The sequence below is a fragment of the Saccostrea echinata genome, unplaced genomic scaffold (assembly GCF_033153115.1).
Source record: "Saccostrea echinata isolate AGI-Se365-2 ecotype Australia unplaced genomic scaffold, CSIRO_AGI_Sech_v1 ptg000053l, whole genome shotgun sequence".
Taxonomy (NCBI): Eukaryota; Metazoa; Mollusca; class Bivalvia; order Ostreida; family Ostreidae; genus Saccostrea; species Saccostrea echinata.
The window spans coordinates 404,794-432,723 of NW_026889802.1; the positions used below are offsets into that span (position 1 = coordinate 404,794).

Genomic DNA, 27,930 nt, shown 5'->3' on the forward strand with positions numbered 1-27,930 from the left:
TTTTAGCATTTATTCATATTCACCAAAGAAATCCCTTCTGAAAGTTCCAAAGGAACATTTTGAAGCTTTCAACACTCAACATTGGTTTCAGCGACGCAAATAGAATCACAAAAGCAATATCTTTGCAACAATGAAATCTGCATATATATGGAAATTGATCTTTCATGCAACAAGGAGTATATCAGCCCAAAAGGGTTTGCATGTGACTTTGCATACAACCTTTTATTTATAGGCATTACAGGATCAGAGTTTTTTAAGTTGTAGATTATTAATGAATACAATTAGAGCTACTTGTAATTCCAGGATAACAGTTCTATGAAAAATCTGGTATCGTGTCTGTTGACAGCAAATGGAAAGTGTCTTGTCTGAGCTTTATCTCAGGATTTCATAAAGTCTCAATTATTTATCAAGAGTTAGGATTTAAAGCCAGAGTTTATGGATTAGGCTCTCGATTTTGCAAGCATAATGCATTTCTCTGCATAGATAACATTTATATTCAGCAGCGCTTTTATTAATATCGGGTTTTCCCCTGTAAAATCTTTCCCATGAAAACTGGCTTTGGAGTAAGATCACCCCCATCCCCATCCCCCGGAAATTTGGCTTTAGTGTAGATTTTCCACGGCAGAAAAAAATTACTTTCACGGTGAAAATACTATTCTGTTTAAATGTTATTGAGTGCGATTTCGCCAAGAGCCCCCCTCCCCAATTAAAACATTCATTTACCCAAAAGCATTTTTGGTGTATTCATAACTTAATTACTGCTTATCGTGGAATCACTTTATTTAGGGTAAATTAATTCGCTTTACAAGTTCAATATATTTGGGGGGGGGGGGATAAATCGGAATTGGTTTAATATTGATAAATATCATTTTCTCTTAAATCTTGTAATGTTAATATATTTTCTTTTCAAATATGATTGCCTTATTTTTTTTTTTCTAAAAACTTTTTCTTTAAAAGTTTATCCAAATATTTAAATGTATGGATAAAATGTACTATAGAAAGACATTTTCTTTTATTTTCATAGGATTTTTTTTATTATTATTATTATTTAAAAACGTAACATGTCTAGGACTTTTTGACATGTTTCACACGATATTAACAGCAAAGTTTAAGCTCTGAATCGTCTTATTTGCAGCCAAAACAATTTTTACAATTTCTCTGGGGGAAAAATCGTATGAAATAATGAAGAGTTTCTCTCTTAAATGTTTGGGTTGAATTTACGTGATTTGAAATATATTTCATTATTCGAATTCAAACTGTACTTTAGAAATTGAACAATTTTATACAAGTCAAAAAACTTTTTTTTTCTACATAGAAATCAGATGACTTTCATATCGACTTTTAACAAATTGTCTCTGTAGTTTATACTGATTATACAATTTACCTTTTATAGGATAGGGGAAATCCTTCTCCTGGAAAGGAAGGGTAGGAATATTGGCTCTAGTGTGAGCCCCTCCCCCCTAAAAGTGGAAATCCTACTCCAGAGACAGATTCCAGGAAAGGTGGCTATTATGTAAATCCCCCTCTTCAATACCGACATATTGGCTTAAGTTGAGAAAAACATAAATATCATATTTCTGATTGAACTTTCAATTCATTGTAGGATGATTACTGATTGTAGCAATCTTTCCAGTTTTAATATTTAAAGCTCCTGTTTTAGTGAGATCGAGTTGTATCTTTCTACGTCAAATTGTGTTACACGTCATGTAAAGATCTCTATGATGAAATCAAATCTGAATGTATTGAAATCTTTGCAACAAGACTTTGATACCTATCTTTCCGAAAAAAAAAAAAAAGAAAATGGATCATTTATGGGATTTACATCAAAACATCAAACAAAATTTGTATATAATTTTTCGTAAATATTCATACAACAGTGTATTTCAGTTTCATATCCAAAAAGAAACACCAAAACCTTGATTACTCGCCAATTGGAGAGAAAAAATCAAGGTCAAATCGCTCGGTTTGCCTGAGGATAGTAAACCCACCACCTAGGTTGTTCGTTAAAGAAGCCACAAGGCTACAAACTGCCCCATTAATATGCAACGATTTTAGAGAAGAGTTTGGTCCAAACCAAAAAACCTCTGACCCCGAGATAACACCTTATTCTGCATTTGTTCCTTTTCCTAAACCATTTAGGATTATGTCAATTCTTTAGAGACACACCCTAGAGAGACTTAACGTTACTTTGAAATGTTAATCTTAATTTCGACTTAAAGATAGGTTCAAACTTTTTCACGTAGCAAATGTCTGCTTTCTCATGCAGTTACTGCCAGGCTGGTTTTGAGTTAGCTCAGTACGCGGGTACTTTAGTTTTGTACCCTTGACATTTCTTCTGACCTTCTGCATTCATTGGCAATTATCCATGTCCTTTCAACATACGATACACATTTCTAGATGCTAACATAGGAAGAATGAATTTCTTCATGATCGACCATTAATTCTTACAACCAAAAAACCAGAAGTCTCTGACGAGACTGTAGCTCTACTGGTTGTATTTATAAAGGAAGATAAAAGTAGCACTTTGACTTGAAACTTTGCAACAGCAATAAACAGAATAATGATCCTTGGTTTAGTCTCTTTTGTAGCAAGATTTATTTTTATATCAGACTTAAACTGTAGGAGGAGTAGCCTTTTAAAACAATTCTACAGAAATTTTGATTTAAGTAACCATGGCAACATCACTCAACAAAATCAAAAAACAATAACACAAATTATGTATCTCTGTAGTCTACTTGTATGCCACATTATACTGAAATCAGACAAAAAGTGTAGGAGTAGCGTTTTGAAAGTATTTCAAGAAAATTTCTACTTTTAGTAACCATGGCAACACTGTTCATTGAAATCGAAAACTGGTACAGAGAATTATGTATCTTAGTGTAGTCTAATTGTGTGCTAAGTTATACTAAAATTAGACCAAAACTGTAGGGGTAGCATTTTGAAGGTATTTCAAGGAAATTTCTATTTTTAGTAACCATGGCAACAATGTTCATCGAAATCAGAAAATCAATATAAAGAATTATGTATCTTAGTGTAGTCTACTTGTTTGCCAAGTTATACTGAAAATCAGACCAAAAATGTAAGAGGAGTAGCATTTTGAAAGTATTTCACAGAAATTTCTATTTTTAACCATGGCAACACCGTTTATTGAAATCAAAAACCCATACAAAGAATTATGTATCTTATTATAGTCTACTTGTGTGCCAAGTAATATTGAAATCAGATAAAAACTGTAGGAGGAGTAGCATTTTGAAAGTATTTCATAGAAATTTGTATTTTTAGTAACCATGGCAACATCGTTCATCGAAATCAAAAACCGATACACAGAATTACGCATCTTAGTATAGTCTACTTGTGTGCCAAGTTATATTGAAATCAGATCAACACTGTAGGAGGAGTAGCATTTTGAAAGTATTTCACAGAAATTTCTATTTTTAGTAACCATGGCAACACCGTTCATCGAAATCAATAACTGATACACAGAATTATGTATCTTAGTGTAGTCTACTTGCGCGCCAAGTTATATTGAAATCAGATCAAAACTGTAGGAGGAGTAGCATTTTGAATGTTTTTCACAGAAATTTCTATTTTTAGTAACCATGGCAACACCGTTCATCGAAATCAAAAACCGATACACAGAATTATGTATCTTAGTGTAGTCTACTTGTGTGCCAAGTTATATTGAAATCAGATTAAAACTGTAGGAGGAGTAGCATTTTGAATTTTTTTCACAGAAATTTCTATTTTTAGTAACCATGGCAACACCGTTCATTGAAATCAAAAACCGATACACAGAATTATGTATCTTAGTGTAGTCTACTTGTGTGCCAAGTTATACTGAAATCAGACCAAAACTGTAGGAGGAGTAGCATTTTGAAAAATTGTTTACAGACGGACAGACAGACAGACAGGCAGACAGACGGACGGACGACGGACACCTTACTATCGCATAAGCTCTTCTGGTCTCTGACCAGTAGAGCTAACAAGATTTTGACTATAAATTAGGAAATACATGTATTTTTTTTGGTTTGTTTTTTAATGTCCCTTCGAGAATTTTTCACTCATATTGAGACGCCACCACTATCCGGTGGAGGGCTGTAAATTTGGACCTGGGGCCTGTTTTACAAAAGAACTTACGACGAAGACCAAAAACTTTAGTGGATTGTAAATTCCTGCAAAATTAATAATTCTGTTTCAAATTGCCAGCGTAAAAAATATCTTTCTACATTCCATTTAAAAATTTTAAAATCATTTTCAATTTAATGTAAATTAGAAATTTATAATAAGAATTAAATTTCAATATGAATCTGTTTTAAGTTCTTTTGCAAAACAGGTCCCTGTACTCGGCACTTAGGATATATTGAAGATTTGGTTCATAACAGAGGGAGAACTTTGGCGAAAAGAATCATGACGTCATAGTGGCTATAAACAAAACACAACGTTCCAATCAAGATGTCACGTAGGAAAGGATCGTCAATAAAGCGACTTTTCTGTTCGCGAAGGGGACAAGATGAGGGGGATGTCTATGGTAAGGATTTGTCAGCTAACAATGAGAAAGTACAAACAGAAACTGAACTCCTCAAAGCAATGGTGGAGAATTTCGAAGGCAAGCTGGATCGTCTGTTAATGTCCAGCGATAGAGAGCGTCAACTAACCGACCTTATCAAAGAGAAAGGCGAAGGACTACAAGCAGAGAACGGCAATCTGAAACAAGAGAACAAGCGACTTGACGCAATCAATCGTGAATCAGAAAAGCAGTTGGTTTTAGCGGAGAGTAATTACAGGGCACTTACCACCAAACATTCGTTTGCAACAGAAATGTTAGAAATGCTGAATAAAAGAGTTAAAGATCTGACAGAAATCATTGATAAACACAAGGAAGAGAAAGCGGATCTGCAGGGAGAGCTGAAAGTTCTGAAAGACACGACCAACAGCCTGAAGTCGCAGCTAGCGATGCTGGACGATGGCAAAGTCGTGTGTGAATCCCAACAAGAGGAGCTCATCAGAGAAAAGCGACAGTTGCAGACACTGCTGGTCAAACAAAACGAAGTAAACCAAAACAGACTGCGCTCGGCGTGGATGCGCTTCCATCAGATGAAGGAAGAACGTGACGAGCTGGCTGCACAATTTTCTGCACAATCTTCTCGAACACGCACGCCCCAATTCATGGCGGCACTACCAGATACGAGTAAATTGGACCATGGCAGCAATATCGTGTCAGGAAAATCACCAGAACAAGTGATATTTGAAACCAGAATAATGAAGTTGGAGATGACACTGTTTCGTAGAAGTAAACTGATAGAAATTCTGACAGAGAGACTTAAGACCCATATCCCAGAATTCTCTTTGTTCCACGACCCCGAGGTAGCGGCATATATCGACGATGAGCTGATGCGAGATGTCCAGTTTTCAGACTGGGATATTGACTCCCAGGTCAGCTCCGACTCACAGTTAACACTGTAAATAAGCGACTCAAATAAAATATCAAAATATTAACATAGTCTTATCAAAGAGACAATTAATTAATGAACCAGATCCTGTTACAACTCCCGCCGACCTGTTTCAAAATAATAGCGTGGCACACATACCTTTTCTCTTTTATTTCCTTTTTTATATAATAAAAACATGCATTTCAAATTTTCAATGCATTAACTAAAGAATAAACTTTGATTTATGTCATTAAACTGTTTTAAGTATTTCAAACGGTTTACATTAAACAGCTGTTAAAGAAAACATCAAACATCTGTTTCCAAAAAAATATCATCCAATTACATGTATATCACAAAACAGATGTTTTCAGTAAAATGCAAGAATTTGCCGTCTATGCACCTATTGAACGGGAGATTGATGATTTCACACTTCCAATCCGATCCTAGCTATATCTGAGTGATCGCTTGTCATGGTCCTGTTATAACGGTTTGACGAGGTCCGGAGCCTGGGCCAGCAGAGCGTCCTGTATAGCGCTGGTCAGTCCCTTCAGTCTGGACAGCCCCTCCAACAGCTCACCAGCCCCGTCTCTGAAACGAACGGATGTTTTTTTACTATCTGTCTTAAGAAAGGTTCGGCGGTGTTGTCACATATCTTCTATACTACAAGTTTTAGATAAACATCCAATAAATGTGTTTATCTCGGCTGAGATTCGTCACTCCAAATATCCAGTCAAGCCGAATCTCAGCTGAGATTAGTTCAATACCAGTTTATTGTTCCAGAACTAACAATTCGTCAAGTAAATGTATTATATTAAATGCAATACCGTGATGTCTAATATCCAAATGTTGTCACCGTGAAACGATAATTTGAAAAAAGATGGTCACTAAATATTACTAGATATTCACACTACTATGTAATATAGTAAACCTAATCAAATAGGAAGTAACATTGATTCTAGTTGAATATGAGATATTGATTTGAACTGATGAGAGACCCTCCCCCCTCCAAAAAACAAAAAAAGAGGAAAAAACAAAGCAAAAACAAAAACAAACAAACAAAAAAAACAAAACAACAAAAACATTTGAGCAGAACCAAAATATTTTGATTACTGGCACCCTTCACTATATATTACGAAAGCTCATTGAGCTCATATATAACGCGTAACCTTCACGAATAAACGCGAAACTTTCGCGTTATAACGCGTAACTTTCGCGAATAAACGCGAAACTTTCACATTATAACGCGAAATTATAAAGTCATGTTACCCAAGAACCTGTGATCTTGACTGACAGATAAGAATCATGAACGCAGACGGGGACTTCTGTGAATTTATAAATGACATTTCTTCAGAAGATCTAAAAGAGAATTGATGCGAGAAATGGATAGATTACTGTTGAGAAATTTGCATTTAATCTCAAAACCTTACTAATTAATAAAATGAATATTCCTTTAAAGATTTTCTTTTTTTCACTTCTTGAATCCAGGAAATTCTTTAGACTGATTTTTTTTTCATGAAGATCTCCACTGTCACTTTCCTTTTTTATCATTAAAGTTCACTATAACTTTACCACTAGTAAAGAAATCCATCATTTTAGACTAGAAATTACACACTGTAGAAATCTGACTTAAAAGTGAGGGAACAATGTAACTATCATTTCATGAGCTTAACGTGCCATATGATGCTTTTTAAAGAATAATTATAATAGGATATACTGTTAATCACAAATTTACCGGGCAGGAATAAATTGTCGATGTTTTCGTGAGTAATGGTATGAACACGTGGTACAATCTTAAAATACGATGTTGTATTATCGGAGACAAATCATTTGATAGGAATATTTGTCATCCAATTTTCACATTAGGTTACTCGTGTGATGTGACACAATTATTGTAAAATATACAAATTTACCTCATTTTTGTCAATTTTCTGAGATCTTAATTCTATATAGAGATTTTTAAAAATGACGCCGGAAAGGGGGGGGGTCATTTGAATCCGAAATTCATAATTATAAAATTTCACTTTGGAAAAACTCGCATAGACTTTGAAAATGTTTGAACAGCGTTGAGAAAGACAAAATGTGACGGCAAAAAAGATTTAGAAAGAGGAAAGATACATTCAATGGCGAGAAAACGTAAAATTTCAGCTTGTGATAATATCCAAGTTCAAAATATTCTTTCGTTTTTCATTGTAATAAATAAAGTAGATCACCAGATTAAAAGAAAATGGAGACTTATGCAAATGTCTCTGTTTTACAGAAAAAATTCGCGTTATAACGGGAAAGTTACACATCTATTCGCGAAAGTTACGCGTTATAACACGAAAGTTTCGCGTTCTAACGCAAAAAGTATTTTCTTTTCTTCTTCTTTTTTTTTTTTTACCTACGAAAATAAGCTCAATGGGCTTTCGTAAGATATTGACTACCCTTCTATCCTCTAGAAAAAATAATTCCTGGATGCGTTTATGTTTGGTTAAAAGTGCCTCCCACCTATAAACATCCCTCCCCCTTTTTCTAACAAAAGAAGATAAACTTTATAGATAGTGACAAGCAGTTGCAACTTCCCAGGTCTTTCCAACAAGCAGAAAAACGTTTTTCTGAGCTCTGCCTGGTAAGGCTTGAGAAGATGCAATTGTTGTGACAAATTCAGAAGTAACAAATATTAGAAAATAAACTTTGGTAATTAATTCCCATTTAGAAAGAAAGCATTTGCGCACAAGCTTCAGAAGAAGTTAAGAGAAGAAAAGCAGGCATCAGAAAACATTTGAACAGTTCAGGTACGTACCTGAGAAGCTCACTGCAAGTGTCAGTGGGGTTGATAGACATCACATTAAAGATAGCTCTCATTGCATGCATCTTAACATGGCTGTTAGGGGACTTCAAACATTTGAATATTATCACTGGCAACATGTTTTTCTGAAAGATAACGTCAGGCTAGGTAATCTTTTTTTTCTAAAACAATTTTTCATCCTAAGCGAAGTGTTGAAAGAATCTTACAATCTTGCTGGCATTTTGCTGGAACCTGGCAAAGTTTGCTAGTCCTCTGGCTGTATGACTCTGTAAGTCGGGGTTGGTATCATCTCTTTTTAGTAACTCTCCCAGTCCATCTAATAAATCTTGTAAACCTCCCTAAAAGGATTGATTTTTACAGAAAACATGCACATACATATTTCAAAACTTTTTTTCATTATTAAATAAAAATCTACATGTACCTTACAATGATAGTGGTATTAAGTGAGTGACTAGCAAACTTTATTTTAACATAGTTTTAACGTTTTCACAAACAAAAAACTTTCTTTCTTTACTAAGGTCATAGATTTCTGAATGAGCAAAGAAAACATATGAGTGCACCAATCAAAGGGAAACAATGCTGAAGAGATAATCTGAGTAAGGGGAATGATACCTGGTCTTCACTACTTGTAGCCAGGTTAGCTATGAGACAGGCAGCATTACAGAGCACCTGCTTGTTTTTGGGATTTCCTCTGATGGCTTTCTGTATGGAACGGCCAGCAGTGAAGTCCTCCTAACCAATCAAAATACATCATAGCACACAAGAGTTAATAACCTTTACTACATAATAACATTGAATTGCCTTCTCTCTAGAATCAGACATTTTTTTTTACTAATAACTCCATATTTATCAAGAGAGGGAAGTACTTACCTGTACAATCCTATGCTTCTGCCAGTTTGAACCCAAAGAAAGGAAACAAATGGTTTTCAATGCAACTTCCTGCATCTGTTGATGTATAGTATGAAACTTAAATTATTCCTTGCTTTTGGAATCCATGAATGTTTGACAACTAATAGCAAATAATAAGACACTTAAAAGGGTTGTTAATTATAAATTTTCTAAAATAAACAACAAAACATTAAGTGAATATTGCTTATTTTAATGTAACAACTGATTTGTATATCAGTATCAGTATCAAGCATCAGTAAAACATGCCCGTAAATGTTAGAAAATAAAAAAAAAGTGATCTGGAACCAAAAAACCTGTAGAATATTAAATCCAATTATTGCAGCATAGAGTCCTTTAAAAGAAGGAAAAAGAGAGAAAATGACCCTTTGCAATATTAAATCAAGCCAAATTAAAACACTTCATGAACTACCATATACTGTAATGGAAATTTTAGCAATCATCTTAATTTGGAGTTATTAAAGATGATCTTGGAAAGGCTAACAATTAAATATTATTCATCATTCAATCACAGATTATCTCGAAAAATCGAGTTATTGTGAAAACCACTACAATTAAAGAGACACAGTAAATCATAATCATATTTTTCTATTTTACTCTATTTTTTTGTCAATATTCCCATTTTTGTGTCACTGTGTCTCTTTAAATTATGCTTATTTATAATAATAAATGCCAATTTTAAGGATGGAATCACATTTGCTGATTGCTAAAATTACCCATTATAATGGTGTTACTAGTGATTAAACCAATGGAAAAATGACACTGTAAGCTCAAACTAAAATAGGAAATTGAGGAAAATTAGAAGCAAATATTTTTGTAAAACACAACGATTCTGTTCACCTTCTGTGCTGATCATTGTTACGCTGGATTCACTGGAAATATATGGATTATAAATTTTACACATCTCTAAAATGATTTGTTGGGATCTTTAATCAACTGTGCATACTAAGGAACATAAAGGTTGGAATGAAGTTATAAATCCATTGCTTGATTATTAGCAGCCACTATTATTTAGTTTAGTAAATGTTTATTAAGGGGATGGTATATAATTATGCTCACCTGTTCATCTTGTGAGCCAGCCAGGGAACATACAGAAGTTAAAACGTTGAGTGGACTCTCTAGGATTTTGTTGTGCGTACTTGTATCCTCTGCTATCAGACTGAGCGTGCTCACTGCTACAAGTGAGACGGCATTACAGTCAGACGTACAGCTCAATCGCAGGACTGGTTCCAGGGCGCCATCCTCTAGAGCTGTGAAAAGAGAAATGAAAATTAAAGGAAAAATGACTACCAAAATTTCTTTTCTAACTTCCATCTGATCAAAGTATTAGCAGACACTTAAGATGTGAAATTGTACTTGATTTTCTATTTAACAGGTATACTATCAGCATTTTTTCTAAAAGTTGAAATGTTATTTAATTCTAAAAATGTGTACATAGAACACATCAAAGTCAAGTTTGCTTTTGCATGTATAAGCAAACAAACCACTAAAATTTTATTGAACAGCTTTGTTAATGAACAGCTTTGTTAATGAACAACTCAGTTAATGAACAGCTCATTTACTGACCAGTTCTATTATCAAAAAGGTTCATTTATGAACAGTGCTTTCATGAAAAAATCAGTTGATGATCAGCTCTGTTAATAAACAGAGCTGTTCATTGCTTTCAGTAACAGCTCAGTTATTGATCAGCTGTGTTAATGAAAAGCTCAGTTAATGAACAGCTCCATTAAGGACCAGCTGCTATCATGAACAGCTGCTTTCAATAACGGCTCAGTTATTGATCATCTGTGTTAATGAACAGATCAGTTAATGAGCAGCTCAGACATGTACATTTGTAGTCAAGAACAGGTTTCATTTCAACAACCCATGACCAAAAGAGATCCCAATACTCAATGTTTAAAGTACAGGTAACTTATGAAATCTTAACAGATGTGGAGAGATTCTTTAGATACCTTTACTCTTCAGATCAGGGAGTCTACAGAAGATTTTCAGTGTGCTGATCCCCTCCACTAGGGTCTGCTCAAAGGACATAGCCGTCTTTGACAGTATGCTGCAATAGCACTATAATTTAAAGCACATGTACACTGAAACACAGACAACACCTAGTGGTGGCTAATTCTCCATTCCCATTGCATCCACAGATAAAAGAGTTCAAAAATCCTTAAGTACATATTCTACATCATCTATTTACTTTTAATAAAAAGTTTCAACTCTTAATATTATTTAATAATAGAGAGCTTAAAATTTATCTTTAGTACATCATGTACAAAATAACAAAATGTGGAAGTATTTCCTGGTAAGGTGAAATAAAAAAAATGTTTGTTTACGGTTACATGCTGAAATTTAATAGGGTCGGTAGGTAGGATTTTTTTTTTTATTCAATTGATTTTTTTATACACAAATTCACATGAATTGGTTGAAATACAAAACAGTTTTACCATTGTGTGGTGCTTTTCTTTTGTTTGGGCTTGCCATATGGGCGATGGACACGAATACATTGATGTAAATAGTAAACACGCCATTTTGTTTCTAGTACTTTCGATTTCAATTTCAAACGCTTGACCATATTTTTCAGACTTTTACGATGAAAAAAAAATTTGGGTCGGCAATTAAATATAGGGTCGGTCGGGTTACCTTAACAAACATATTTTTTTTATTACGTCTAATATTTGTTCAGTGAGTATGCTTAGCATTCCTACCTACAGATGGCTTTGATTGCTCCAGCATCTGCCAGGTATCTGTGAAGCGGTTGATGGGTGGACAGGATCTGAAGACCAGTGATAACCTTACCCTACAGAAAAATAAAGGCAAACAACTCCAGAGAGTCGTATTAGAAGACAATATATGAAATTAAAAAAAGATAAAAAATAAACTACCTTTATCGGTATTAAGAAATTTACATGTAGGCAGTATATGTTAAGGAATTAAATAAGATTTTGATACGTTAAGGAATTATTAAAGAATTAAGATATTTTGTTAACTTAAATACCTGTATAACAGGAATATCACTCTTTGCTAACATTATTAATGCCTGAACACCACCAAGTTCAACAACCTGAAATACAAGAATTCAAAACCTTTGTCAATCTAAAGTTATGAATATAAATAATACTTGGCATTGCATAACATTTTCTGCATTGATAAGATACAGAATGATTATAAGATTTTGTATGTATGGTTATATAATGTGAGATGTGATGAACCAAAGACATACCTTACAGAGTCCTGTGATTTCTCCACATTGATTCACAAGGTTAACTGCAGCTTCTGATTTAAAATTCTACAAATATATGTCTGCACATGTAAATAACATGGTGGTAGAATATTTACCACATCATGTTACTGGCAATTCCTGAAGCTGTGCATTTTTTTTCCCAGAATTAAGTTGTTAAGTAAAGATCAAAATATAGAAACCAACTAATTACAAATACTAAATATGCTAAAATGTGCATCATTCCCTCTCAGAAATGATTAGAAAAGAAATAACCTGTTAAACAGTGCTACATAATGTCTTATAAATGAGATATATAAATATCTCTAAAAATGATCATGTGACCAGGAGTTGGGAATGTGCTTAAAGTGGACAGGTACCTGTAGAGGGGAGAGTGACTTTGTGATGTACTCTGTCACAGGACGACAAGACTCACACACTCTCTCTGGATCCTCCAAACCGAGCTGTGGTAGTGGAATCTGTGAAAACAATCTTTATAAGGAAATCCAAGTTCCCAAAATCAATATAATTCATAAACATACAATAGAAAGCATTGCTACCTTATATATGCTGATTTTTAACGCAAAAAGTTATAACTATACTGTAACTCAATTCAGCATATTACATGTACTACATGTACATGTATACTAATCATTTCGTCTGAAGGTTCAAAATAAAACATCTCAAATAATGATGGTTGCAGCGGAAAAACAAGAATTTTTCAAATATTTCATAAACTACATTATATGACCATAAGTGAGTCATAATTTAATTTTTCACACTAAAACCAACTGTTATAAAAACTTATTGTGGGGTCATTTGAGCCAAATATCCATGATTTTTTCACTTTTAAATTATGCAGAATTGTTCAAATTTTTAAGGTATTCCATCCCTAATAGGGCCTAATTCTCTCTCCTAAAATATTCACAAGTTATAAATAAGACTCTGATATTCATGAAAAGCATTTTAGAATAGGAAAGGATTAACCAAGAAAATTTTTCAAAAATAATTACATAAGCAGTAATTAATCAACAAAGATTGCATTGAGATCTATGAGACACATGAAATTTTTAAAAATATAAATTCAAATACAAAAAATATCAATAAATGCTGTGGTGGAAAGATGTATTTAACTATTGAGAATGGAATAACAATTGAAAATAATTGTTTTACTAGATAGATTTTTTTAAATTGATTTTTATTGATTAAAAGCAGAGGGAGATAGCTCTTCAAGGATAGATCAAGTTCATAAATAAGGACACATTCTACTCTTACATACTGATATTAATAAATTGTGTCTTACTATACTGAGTATTCAACCCTTACATATCTGTTATATATTCAAGTTCATTGAATCTAAGGTTGTTAGGGATGGAACACCTTAGCTGCTAAGCATAATGATACACTCATGGCTGATCATTGAGAATAATTTATGAAATCATAAAGGCAAAATTTCTAACTTCAAATTACAATGATTTCTTAACCAATTGAGTCATAACATTTCCAGTTTGCTGTTCTTGAGAAGATTTAAATTTTTTTTTTCACTACTTTATTCCCATGTTAAATTTTTGATCCCCTGTTGGAGCCCATCCTATCCCTGGGGCCATGATTTGAACAAACTTGAATTTGCACTGATAGTACCTGAGGATTAATTTCAATTATCAGGGCCCTGCTGTTCTTGAGAAAAAGATTTTTACACATATTGTTTATCTATTCACATGTAAAACTTTGATCGCCCATTGTGGCCCCACCCTACCCCTGGGAGTCATGATTTGAACAAACATGAATCAAAACTACCAGAGGAAGCGTTCTATATAAATATGACTAATTATGGCTTTGCTGTAGCCCTTTTCACAAAAAATCTTACGACATATTTTTATCTTAAGTCAAAACTTACGATAAAAATCATTTTCACAAAAATTCTTAAGAAAGTCGTAAGTGCAAAATCTGTCGTAACTTTACGAGAGCCCCAACCCTCTCTTAAGTATTTTAAAACCAATTTTATTGTAAAAATATAACCGCAAAAACCAAAATACACGTTAAATTGAACTTTTTGAAGCAACTTCCAATAATATTATATATTTTTTTCACAATCATTGTCGAAAAATTAAATGAAATCACTTCAAAATATTTATGATGTAAGTTTCACTTAAGATTTTCGTATGACCTACTTTTACGTCAGACTGGTGATTGTGACGTCAGATTTCAAACTTCCTTGCTTCACAAACGATTGCATTCGATATTTGTTGTTAATAATGTTTGTTATGCTTACAGATGTTGAAAACTAAGTTTTATTTTTATTTTCACCCACTTAGTTAAGGATTATAAAGCATATTTAAGTCGTTGCTAGGGATGAAGTCTGTCGTAAGTAAAATCTTAAGTTGAATCCGCTACGAATGCGTTCGTGAAACGCACTTAAGATTTGTCGTAAGAGATTCCTAAGTTAAAATCTTACGCAAAAACTTAAGATTTTTTGTGAAAAGGGCTACTGTTCTTCATCAGAAGATTTATAAAGATTTTTCCTATATATATTCCTATGTATTGTGGCCCCACCTATCCCGGGGGGTCATGATCTGAACAAACTGGAATCGTCACTATGCTAGGAAGCTTTCATATAAGTATAATCTTTTCTGGCTAAGTGGTTCTTGAAAAGAAGATCTTTAAATGACCATCTACCAAATTTTCACTATTTCTTAATTATCTCCCCTTGAAAAAAGGTGTGGACATTTATTTGAAAAAATTTGAATCCCCTTCACCAGATGATGCTCATTGTAGCAAGTTTGGTTGAAGTTGGCCAAGTATAGTTCCGGAGAAGAGTCAAAAATGTGAAAAGTTTACAGATGCCGGATGACACACAACTGATAGAGGGACAGACAAACAGACGCTGGACACTCATCTATGAGAAAAGCTCACTTGAGCCTTTGGTTCAGCTGAGCCAACAATTGCAAGGCAGACAGTTACAAACTTTACCTTAAGTTTTGTCAAGTTCATATGGAAGAATGAACATGTACAATTTAAATTCATCAAAGATATTCCAAAAAATAATTACTGCAAGGAAAACAGTTTCAAACAAACTAACTTAAGTTTGGTTAAGTTCATGGAGGATGAATACTAATTATTACCTTTTCATTACAGCACTTGCTGCAAAAAACATTTCCACATTGGCGGCAGTGATGCTTTCTCCTCAACTGATTGAACTTGTTTTTACACCACTGACAAGTAGACACCTCATCATCCGATATCCATCTAGAAATAAAAAAAACATTTTCAAACAAACTTTCATCTGAATGACTTCTTTTTATTTCCAGGTCACTTGCCAGGCATGAGAGAAACTGAAAGTAGGATATGATCTTCTGCATTGTACCTGTTTTTCAAAAGTGTAAAATTCGTCGAAGTAAATACATCAGTTAAACCTTGGACGACTGCCGGAGTAATCAGCCTTCCCTCAAGTTTCACTGATGTCATTATATCATTCTATGCAAAATATCAGATCATTTTTTTTAAACACAATCATCAGCTCCGCCCATCTGTTCGACTTCCGATCCCGATTTTTGAAATATATTATCTTCAAATGACCTATTCATAGATTCTTTCTATTCCATATTATATTTATAAAAATATCTACATATGACTTATCTTCCTTCGAATAAAAAAAAACCCAAACAATATTTTGGATGCTCAAATCATTTGTCAACATTTTGTTTTTTATTGATTCTGAGTTCGTTGTTCATTTAATTAAAACCCCATTGTGCGGGAAAAATGATTGTGATCATTGATGATCACAAATCACAGGTGTATGCAAAGTAGTTTTAGGGCAACGATAATGAAGTAATGGACAACGACTTAGATCTTTCTTCCCTTGTGGAAAAAACTCGCAACATAAACGTTCCTATTGGTCACATAATTGCTTCTCAGAAGTGGAGGAATTCGGAACTGCATCACAGTTTACAAAGTAAGACATATCCCATGCATACATGTATGACTTATCATGATAGGAATAGATGCCGAATTTCTTTTCAAAGGTAAAGTTACAGATTTATGGCTCTCTAAGTCTTTACCATTTTGAGCGGGTTCCGTGTTTCCTATGGAAAGGGGGGGGGGGTCCAAACTATGGGTAGGTCAGTTTTAATACCTGAAAAATCGAGAGGGGTTCGGACCCCCACCCCCACCCATACGTCTGCGGATGTAAACCCGACCATGGGTGGCAGAAAGGGTGAAAAAAGACCTTAATTCATTAAGAATTAATTTTGAAGGAAAAAAACACAAACAAACAGCTTAAATCAAGATCAACAGACTCATCACTAAAATCAACAGACTTGGTTGCAAAATGAATGATCGCTTTAATTTCACTTTTCAAGATATTTTGATCAAAATTTCATACAACGATACACATTAATAAGATTACATGTAAACATCATCATAGTTATAAAGTGGTTGTAACAACTTAACATAAACCTATTGGTAAGGCCACTGGTATGGACAAAGAACCTTTTAAGTGGTACTTTGACTGATATGATAAATGATTGTTTTTGTAGGTTATGTACAGGTCCTGTTTGAAGATGATCTTGGAGTTGTAGACTTTTTTCCTTCCAGTAGACTAGGTGTGGTCTACCTCACTGAACCAGACTTAGTGGCATTCTCAGGCCAAAAGAAAAAGTTAGCCAAGCTGAGAAAGGTTAGAAATCACATGTAAAGAAAAGGTAGTCCAGGGGCTCTAACCACCTCTTTTTGGAGACTATGGTCAATGCAATAGTCCATGTCCTAATGCCTAAAATTATCCTGCTTTAAAATGAACATTGCTTTTCAGTGATAGCATACACAGACTTCACAGGAATTTCTTACGGTCAAGAAATTATTTACTTTAGCAAACATAGACTGCTTGCTAGCATTTCCACCAAATTTATATTCACGTATTTTTTGCTATAAATCTTGCTGTAATCATACATCGACTTGCAGCAGGGATTTATCAGTACCTTCTCAGGGGCCAAAATTCGGCCCCATTCCCAATTGAAAATGAGTTCAGTTTTTCCCAATTTGGCAGTGTTTTTTCCCAATGCTTTTATAATTAATTATCTTGGAAAAACACAAAGTAAAATTGTCAGATTATCTGTAAGTTTCATCTAATTAACTCATTTAGCAAAGCTACAGTCGTAACACATGTTTAAAACACTGTAAAAACATCGCCAACTTTTAATCCAAATTCTCTCCATTTTTCTGAAAATGGTGATATTGTGTAAATACATGGGGATGTAAATTTGTGGAAAAGGTGACCCACAAAATCCATGAATATTGGTCCCCCATGAACAATGATGATATCACAGTAAAGTAGTTGCTAGTTAGAGCTCTGGCCTATAGAATGTTTTGAGAGTAAAAGTTGTCTTAATAGAAATTAAAATTCATCAAAACTAATAAAGTCTCGAAAATATATGTTGGAAAATATTTCCATTCATGTTCATCAACCTGTTATCACCTCTGACAATCTATGAATGATATAAATCAAAATCAATGCTCCAGGTTTGAACCAAGTAACAATCAGATTCTATAGGAATTTTACTTGTTTTTGATTTTATGTAAAATGAGGGGTCAAATTTGGCCCCTAAATGTCTCTTGTCCTTTGTTGAATACTGTTCACTTCTTTCTGTATTCTGTTAGATTAGAAGGTAAATCCTGGAACTGATATTACAATTTGGAAAATGTCAGTTAAATTAACATGATTAATCTTGGATTATTTGAATAATACATCAATTTTTAAGATATAGATTGGCAAGATTTTGCATACACAGGGTTTACTTGCATCTTATGGACACTTCTATTGTGTTTTTTAACAATTTGATTTTTTACTTTAGTGAAAGAAGAATTTTGTTTTTAGAACATTAGAAATGCAGTTGTTACCCTGCAAATATTAATATTCATAACTTCTGCTATTTCAATGAAGTAAAGATTGTGAAATAAAGTTACTCCGATGTGAACTGATTTGATTAAAGGCTGACCGTGTTCAGGCAGTGGTGCTCGCAGAGAAGACTTCCACCAGTGGTCAGTATTACCCAGATGTCCAGAAGTTCTGTCTCATGGATCTAGGCTTCACCATCATTCCTGTACCAACTCAAAAAGAGGCAGCTTCAATACTATCGCAGATGGTAAGTCAAAACAAGGCAGCTTCCATACTGTCACAAATGGTAAGTCAAAAAGAGGCAACTTCAATGCTGTCACAAATGGTAAGTCAAAAGGGGCAGCTTCAATGCTGTCACAAATGGTAAGTCAAAAAGGGGCAGCTTCAATGCTGTCACAAATGGTAAGTCAAACCAGGCATCTTCTATACTGTCTTAAATGGTAAGTCCAAATTTCTACTAAATAGTTAATAGTGATTCAGATTACTGATTGTTGTCGGGGTTTTTTTTGTCATTGGTAAAAACTTTGCACCATAATTTTTGAATGTAAAAAAGACATTAACCTTTTCTTGAAATCTCTTGGCCAAATTTTGCAAACTTGTCTCAAAGCACCCTTGCATAAAGGTGATTCTCATTTATTTAAATAAAGGAACAAGCCCCTTCCCAAAAGAAGAAAATCAGAGGATAAAGAGAACATTGCAGTGTATTCATTTAGAAATATTCCTCTCTAGAACAATTTGTATAGAATGATAAATGATATGTAGAGGATTCCTTTTAAATGGAGATTTGAGTTGGTAACATGATAGTATATGCTGTCTTATGGCCATAGCAAGCATCTTCTTGTAGATTTATGTTTATTTAAATTATGGCCCCAGTTCAGGGATGGGACATAACAATGTTTTAACTTAAATCACAATATAAATGCTTAAAAAAAAATCTCAAAAAATTTCTTGCAAGACCAGCAATACTATAGATTGTTGCTTTACTTATGTACTGTAAAAAATTGTTCAAATCATATCCTTTTGGATATCATTAAAGTTTTTCTATACCTGAGGATGTTTCTTCAAATGTATTGCATTATACTCAACATGTGTTAAGGTATACTCAACATGTGTCAAGGTATCCTCAACATGTGTCAAGGTATACTCAACATGTGTCAAGGTATACTCAACATGTGTCAAGGTACATGGACCTGTCATAAAACCTGCATTAGCTTGTGCGTTACTTGTTTATTGTTTAGGGAGGAACTGTTAATTAATTACAAGCATATATAAATTTAAGGATGTGTATGACATTCAGGATGTTGTCATTGGTTGCAGTTTTGTTTTTAGCTCACCTCGACGAAGTCGAGATGAGCTTATGCTATACCCCTGGTGTCGGTGTCGGCGTTAGCGTCGGCGTCCCGGTTCAAGTCCATTCCCAAGTAACTATAAGCCCTACCTGGACCAAACTTGCATGGATGATGCATCCAGGGATGGACACTACCACACTTGCTTCAGATGCTGGATCTGACCTAGATTTTCCAGTTGAGTGACCAGGTTAAAGTTTTTGGAGCAGGTCCATTCCCAAGTAACTATAAACCCTATCTTGACCAAACTTGCATGGATGATGCATCTAGGGATGGACACTACCACACTTGCTTCGGATGATGGATCTGACCTAGATTTTCCAGATGAGTGAACAGGTTAAAGTTTTGGAGCAGGTCCATACCCAAGTAACTATTAGCCCTACCTGGACCAAACTTGCATGGATGATGCATCTAGGGATGGACTTTACCACACTTGCTTCGGATGATGGATCCGACCTAGATTTTCCAGTTGAGTGACCAGGTTAAAGTTTTTGGAGCAAGTCCTTTCCCAGGTAATTATAAGCCCTACCTGGACCAAACTTGCAGGGATGATGCATCTAGGGATGGACACTACCACACTTGCTTGGGATGCTGGATTTGATCTAGATTTTCCAGATGAGTGACCAGGTTAAATTTTTAGAGCAGGTCCATTTGCAAGTAACTATAAGCCCTACCTGAACCAAACTTGCATGGATGATGCATCTAGGGATGGACACTACCACACTTGCTTCGGATGCTGGATTCGACCCAGATTTTCCAGATGAGTGACCAGGTTAAAGTTTTTGGAGCAGGTCCATTCCCAATTAACTAGAAAGCTCTACCTTGAACAAACTTGCATGGATGATGCATCTAGGGATGGACACTACCACACTTGCTTCGGATGCTGGATTCGACCTAGATTTTCCACATGAGTGAATTTTAGCCATACTTTAACCAAATTAGCATGGATGATGTAGCTAGGGATGGTCACTTCCAGACTTGCTTTGGATTCTGAATCTGACCTACATTTTCCAGATGAGTGACCAGGATAATTTTTTTGGAGTAGCTTTATAACATTATGGCCTGTTATGATTACGGTAAACTTGCATAGATGGTGCATCTAAGGATGAAAAGTTCCAGACTTACTTTGGATGTTGGAACTGACCAAAATTTTCTTGATTAGTAAACAGGATAAATGTTTTTTGAACAGGTCTATTTCCAAGAAACTATAAGTCATACTTAAACCAAACTTGCATGGACATTGATTTTGGGATGTACACTAAATAAAAAAAAAATATGTGAAATCTGCCTTACTTAAAGATAACATTCGTCGAGGTGAGCTTCGTAATCTTTGATTACATATGTTTTAGGTAGTCAGTGAGAGTCAGACAAATGCCAATCCATTTCTGAGGAGGAAGATCTATCCTATAGATGAAGCTTTACTGGCCACAATCAAATGTATTCCAGGCCTCGGAGGTGTCAAAGCTCGAGCGCTGCTGGAAGGACTTGGAAGTAAGAGATAATATTTCAGACTTAAACATGATTGAATACATTAAAAAAAACTTACTTGGCTTGCATTTGCTACAGATTTATCAGAAAGCAAATCAGCTCGGTTATTTTTATGCACTGTATATAGAAATCACTACTGATACAAAACATTGGTTGAACAAAATACCTATTGATGCTTGTCTGTTTATTCATTGAAGAAAAGAGTTTCTGGAAGTAGTTGATGCTGTTAACAATAAAGTAGCAAACCTCGTACATTGATGTAGGGAGTGTGTAGAAACAAACATTGTTTAGTATGAGACTTAGTGTAGTATGACAGATGCATGGCCTCTTTTTTTCACCAGTCATTTGACAGACCATGATACATTGTAATATATATTTAACATTTTAATGTTAAAGGAATGTGGGGCATCTATATATATATGACATATATATATATATATATATATATATATATATATATATATATATATATATATATATATATATATATATGTAAGAACCTGAGGAGATATTGTCAAATTAAATTAGAGCTACAAGCGTTAATCTCATTTTAAAGTTCTTTTCATAGAAGCGTAACCGTGTGAATATCTGCATATAAGCTTTTTTTAACCTACATACATGTATCATCAGTGATGTGAGCCACTGAACCATTTATTCCCATGAGTGACGTAAAGTGGTAGACAGTCTATGCGTTCACCTGAGTGAAAGTTTCCCGCAAACACCTTGCAGATGTTAATAGAGAATGCACTGAAAAATTCCACATTTTGTGGTCTGAATTTAACTCAATCATTCTTTATTTCTAGGTATTGAAAATATATGCAGCGCTTCAGATCAGGTAGTTTACAGCTTCTTTCTTTTTTTTATGCCCCGCCATGAATATGGCCGGGGCATATAGTGTTTGTCATGTCGGTTTTCTGTCCTTCCGTCTGTCTTTCCATCACACTTTGCCTTTAGCTCTGTTCAAAGCTCAGTTAAAAAAAGAAACTATGCAAGATATTTTTATCAAACTTCATATGCTGATAGATATTGATGAGAGCTATGCAACTGCATCAACATTTTTTGACCTTGACCTTTCATTTGACCTTGACCTCACTTTTCTTAAATTAGTGTTTAGCTCAGTTTTAAAGATACCATTCAAGATAGTGTAATCAAACTTCATATGTTGATACATACTGATGCAAGCTATTCAACTGCATCAACATTTTTTGACCTTGACCTCTCATTTGACCTTGACCTCACTTTTCGATAAATTAATGTTTAGCTCAGTTTTAAAGATACCATTCAAGATAGTGTAATCAAACTTCGTATGTTGATACATACTGATGTAAGCTATTCAACTGCATCAATATTTTTTGACCTTAGCTTTTCCTTTGACCTTGACCTCATTTTTCTTAAATTAGTGTTTAGCTCAGTTTTAATGAAATCATTCAAGATATTTTTTTATCAAACTTCATATGTTGATACATACTGATGTAAGCTTTTCAACTGCATCAAATTTTTTTACCTTGACCTTTCCTTTGATCTTGACCTCATTTTTCTTAAATTAGTGTTTAGCTCAGTTTTAAAGATACCATTCAATACAGTGTTGTCAAACTTCATATGTTAATACATACTGATGAAAGCTATTCAACTGCATCAGCATTTTTTGACCTTGACCATTCCTTTGACCTTGACCTCACGTTTTAGGTCACATGAGTCACTCAGGTGACCTATTGCCATCCGTTTTTGTCCGTCGTCATGCGTTAACATTTAAACATTTTCAGCTTCTTCTCTGAAACCACTCAACCAATTTCAACCAATTTTGGCATATAGCATCTATTGGTGAAGGGGGAGAAAAATTGTGAATTTCATGTTCCCTGCCCCCCTGGGGCCTGAGGGGTGGGGCTAAAACCACCAAAATTAATGCAATCTTTAAAAATCTTCTTTACTCCTGGAAATCAGGCAGTCAAACTGTTGGCATGATTGTAATAAACATTGAGCCCTCTGCCAAAATTGTGAAATTCATAGCTCCAGGGTCAGGGGTTCTGGTGCTAGGGTAGGGCTATATAGATCATATAGTGAAAGTGCATTATTTCTTTGAAAATCTTCTTCTCTGCTCCTGGGTATTAGATAAACTAACTAAGTACATAGTTATGTTGAGCAAGTCTGCTTCTTTCAAAATGGTGAATTTCATGGCCCCTGGGTCAGGGGTTCTGGTGTTAGGGCGGGGCTCTATTGATTATATAGTGAAAATGCATTAATTCTTTGAAAATCTTCTTCTCTGCTCCTGAGTATTAAATAAACTAACTAAGTACATAGTTATGATGAGCATGGCTGCCTCTGCCAAAATGGTGAATTTCATGGCCCCTGGGTCAGGGGTTTCAGGTGTTAGGGTGGGGCTCTATTGATTATATAGTGAAAATGCATTATATCTTTGAAAATCTTCTTCTCTGCTCCAGGGTATTAAATAAGCTAACTAAGTACATAGGTACGATGAGCATGGTTGCCTCTTCCAAAATTGTGAATTTCATGGCCCCAGGGTCAGGGGTTCTGGTGTTAGGGCAGGGCTCTATTGATGATATAGTGAAAATGCATTAAATCTTTGAAAATCTTCTTCTCTGCTCATGGGTATTGAATAAACTAACTAAGCACATAGTTATGATGAGCATGGCTGCCTCTGCCAAAATTGTGAATTTCATGGCCCCAGGGTCAGGGGTTCTGATGTTAGGGTGGGGCTCTATTGATTATATAGTGAAAATTCATAATTTCTTTCAAAATATTTTTTCTGCTACTGGTCATAAAGCAAAGAAACAAGTGTATAGTTATGATGAGCAAGGACACTTTTACAAAATTTTAAAACTTGTGGTCCCAGGGGTTCTGTTGTGTCTCGGGGGGGGGGGGGGGGGGTATTGATAATATAGTGAAAATGGGTGAATTCTAGGGCTGTGTATTGAGCAAAAAAATTGATACGATTCGATACAATATTTTATATTGCGATATTCGATATATTGGATTCTTTAATAAGTCTATCAAAACAGTCTTATAAATCATTTACTGCAAGATTTTTATAAAAACCAATTGTTTAATAATCCATTTCGAAGGGCTTGTCTCACTCTCTCTACAAATTACACTTCAAATTCAAACTTTTAATGACTGTAAAAACAACATGTTAAAATAAAATTGTCTATGTATAATAGTATTTATCTAAGATGTGCTATCTCCTTAATGATTATGTCATTATTGATCAATTCTAATTCAAAACAGTGAAAATATAATGTTTGGTGATTGAAATTCCCAACTTTTTCACAGAATTATGAGAAAATCCGCCTGTCAGATACGTATTGGAAGTTATTTTTTCGATATGATACATTCTTAAATGTCGATACGTATCGATATATCCATATATTGATACAGCCCTAGTGAATTATTTGAAAATCTTCAACTACATGTAATTTGTAAATTTCATGACCCTGAGTCATGCGTTCTGGTGTTAGGGTAGGGCTGTTTTAAATAGTGAAAATGCATTATTTCTTTGAAGATCTTCTCTGCTCCTGAGCATATTGGAGGCAAACAAAGTAAAAGTTTTAATAAGCAAGGGTATTTTTACCAGAATTTTGAACATCTGGACCATTTAGTCAAGTGTTCTGGTCCTGGCCAGGGCTCTATCAATTTGTATTCTACAGAGTGAAGTTAATTCCCTTTGCAATTCACCTTTGATAATTAATCACTGTAGATAATGTATTTGAAAGGTTAATAGAATAAGAGAATTATGCAAGAACATTTATTGTATAATACAAAAAGTACTTTCTTAGTCTAAATGATCAGGTAGACTTGGAAATAATACATGAATAAAAATGAAACAAAAATAACTTATCTTTTTAAATGTTCTTCAGAGGCCAAGTGAGGTCAATGTGACAGGTATTAGACATTTTGTTAAAAGTCTGCATGGTAATAGTAATAAATGAGGGACAGATAGATAGATACTAGAACAATTATTTTGATGATCTTAATTGTACTATTTTTTTTGCTTTTTTCCAACAAAGCTTCATTTATCAGTTTATGGATCCTCTAAATTGTTGTACTCAGGTGACCGTTAAGGCCCTTGGGCCTCTTGTTTTAAATTAGTGTCAAACTTCATATGCTGATACATACTGATTTAAGCTGTTCAACTGCATCAATATTTTTTGACCTTGACCTTTTCTTTGACCTTGACCTCACTTTTCTCAATTTGTGTTTAACTCAGTTTTAAAGAAAACATTCATAATATTTTTATCAAACTTTTGACCTTGACCTTTCCTTTGACCTTAACTTCATTTATTTTAAATTAGTGTTTAGCTCAGTTTTAAATAAACCATTCTAAATATTTTTATCAAGCTTAAATATGCTGATACATATTTGTGAGAAGTATTCAACTGCATCAAAAACATTTGACTTTGAACTTTCCTGTGACCTTGACCTCACTTTTCTTAGATTTGCATTTTGCTTAATTTTAAAGAAACCATTTAAGATATATTTATGTAAGTTTATGCACTTATACATAATTTGGCGAGAATTTATCATCTATATCCAACTTTTTAGATTTCAATTTTAAAGAAACTATTCAAGATTATCTCATCAAATTTCATACACTAATACAAATTTTCATGTTGCATTACTAATATACCCTCGGTGGGGCATTCATTTCCTATGGACATATTTCTAGTTATTTCATGTAATGTACAAAAAATGCCCCACTTAACATTTGAACTTTGAGATATACATGATCAGTCACACACACAGAGAGAGAGAGAGAGAGAGAGAGAGAGAATATAGTAATTTTTTGTAGAAATGTGCAAGGTAAAACATTCCAAAGACAAAGTTTAAGAAAGAGTTATCTCTCTTATTTAAAATTACTATGTACTATAACATTTGTTAAGATTCTGATAGTAATTCAGAAGATTTCAGAATTCTGATTGGTACATTTGTAATTTGGCCAAAAAATTTATCAAAAGGTTTCTGAGAATGCAGAAACTCATGGTCAACCTCACATATGTATCCATCAATGATGAGGGTTTTTACTCAACCTTAAATTTGTATGTAAAAGTTATTTCATTTCAAAAGATCATATGGAAAGATCAGAAGAAAATTCACAGACTGAGATTTTTTATGTGGAAAAAAAAGCCAGAATTAGATGTACTTTAAAGTTTTAACAGTGTGTAACTGTCAGTTGAAATGCATTTGGAATAGTGATCTTTCACAGCTGAATATTAGCGTGAAAGGTTTTAGGATGATAGCAATCCCAACACCTTCACATACCTGCTTAGAAGGGACAGGGTAAATAAGATGGAATCATATGTACTTGACATGTTTTGGTCACAGTCTATCTTCTTACTCCCCCTGTCCGAAGAATATAAACCAGTTTAGATCAAGTGCATGAAGACTTCTAGTTACTAGATATTTATCCTTATTTCGAATTATGAATATCATATTTTCCTTTCTGCATAATTCAGTAATGAAATATATACAGTAATTGATAATGCTATTCATTACTCGACATCAGCGAGTTCCAAAGCCAATAGTGTTTCATTTTCACACTTGCACTCTACATGCTTCCAATCAGATATTAGAGGTCATATTAAAGCAAAGTGAAGGGAGGATATATTTTCAACAGTTTTACTCTTATAGCAGTAGTGCAAATGAAAATTTCACTTTGGAAATGAATTAATTTGGTATTCACATTAATTCTTACAATGTGTAATTTTTGCAGGGGTGAAACTGCTTTTTTCAAATAAAATGTTGTCATATCTTGCTGCTAGAATTTGAATGATTACATTTTTCTTTTGTAGGAACTCTCCTTGATAATAGGCAAAGCTGGTGCTGAGAATGTTAAGAAATTTATCAACAAGAAATGATGATTTCTTTTTTCTACAGAGTGCCTTATTAGCTTACCTGAGCCAAAGGCTTAAGTGAGCTTTTCTGATAGAAGTGTGTTCTGCGTCTGTTTGTTTATTGTGTATTATGTCTGTACTTCTCAAGAATCACTGGATTTTTCAATTTCAACCAAACTTGCCACAAAGCATCCTTGGGTGAAGTTGATTCAAGTTTATTCAAATCATGACTCCCAGGGGTAGGGTGTGGCCACAAAGGGCAAACAAAGGAATAAATAGGCTAATCTTCAAAAAAATGTTCTTCTCAAGGACAGCAAAGCCATGGTTACTCATATTGTTATGGAAGTATCCTCAAGGTACCGTAAGTTCAAGTTTGTTCAAATCATGACCCTTAGTGGGTAGGGTTGGGCCACAAATGGCAATCAAAATTTTACAAAAGAATATATATGTAAATATTTAAAAATCTTCTCAAGAACAGCAAAGCCAAGATAAGTCACATTCATGTGGAAACATCCTCAGGAAGAGTAGAGTAGAAATCATGACCCCCCCCACCCCCCCCCACCCCCACCCAGGAGTAAGGTGGGGCCACAATAGGCAATAACGTTTTAAATAGGAATATGAAGGAAAAAATCTTTACAAATCTTCTTCTCAAGAATAGCAAAGCCATGATTAGTCATATTAATATAGAAGCATCCTCAGGTAGAGTAGATTCAAGTTTGTTCAAATCATGACCCCACAGAGGTAGGGTGGGACCACGATAGGAGATCAAAGTTTTACATAGGAATATATCTGGAAAAAAAAAATGTTGATGAAGAACGGGGGCTATAGTGACTCAGTTGAGCATTGTGGCCCATGGGCATTTTGTTTGTACATGTATATATAAACTTATATGAATAAACATCAACTAGCATATTTTTTAATTGTATGTTTTAAGGATAAATAACACAAGCATATTAAATTTCTTTGTTTTTCAAATACATGTATTGCTGTGAAGTATGTAATGAAATATTCAAAATGAAGAAAAAA

At 34.2% G+C, this 27,930-nt stretch overlaps 2 protein-coding genes across 2 annotated transcripts; one reads left to right on the forward strand and one right to left on the reverse strand.

The window, feature by feature from the left end:
* Positions 1-5,642: 5,642 nt before the first annotated feature.
* LOC133204408 (uncharacterized) lies at positions 5,643-15,847 on the reverse strand. Its single transcript, XM_061340135.1, has 13 exons — positions 15,699-15,847; positions 15,457-15,580; positions 12,715-12,813; positions 12,338-12,403; positions 12,113-12,178; positions 11,823-11,914; positions 11,076-11,173; positions 10,183-10,373; positions 9,088-9,162; positions 8,830-8,949; positions 8,424-8,555; positions 8,212-8,342; positions 5,643-6,017 (listed from the first exon to the last, which is right to left on the reverse strand). Exons 1-13 carry the CDS (start codon positions 15,797-15,799, stop codon positions 5,909-5,911), a joined length of 1,404 nt encoding a protein of 467 aa, XP_061196119.1. The 5' UTR covers positions 15,800-15,847; the 3' UTR covers positions 5,643-5,908.
* A 266-nt stretch (positions 15,848-16,113) lies between these two features.
* LOC133204382 (Fanconi anemia core complex-associated protein 24-like) lies at positions 16,114-27,814 on the forward strand. Its single transcript, XM_061340101.1, has 6 exons — positions 16,114-16,286; positions 16,870-17,009; positions 18,319-18,471; positions 20,920-21,061; positions 21,862-21,893; positions 26,863-27,814. Exons 1-6 carry the CDS (start codon positions 16,166-16,168, stop codon positions 26,926-26,928), a joined length of 654 nt encoding a protein of 217 aa, XP_061196085.1. The 5' UTR covers positions 16,114-16,165; the 3' UTR covers positions 26,929-27,814.
* The last annotated feature ends 116 nt before the right edge of the window (positions 27,815-27,930 follow it).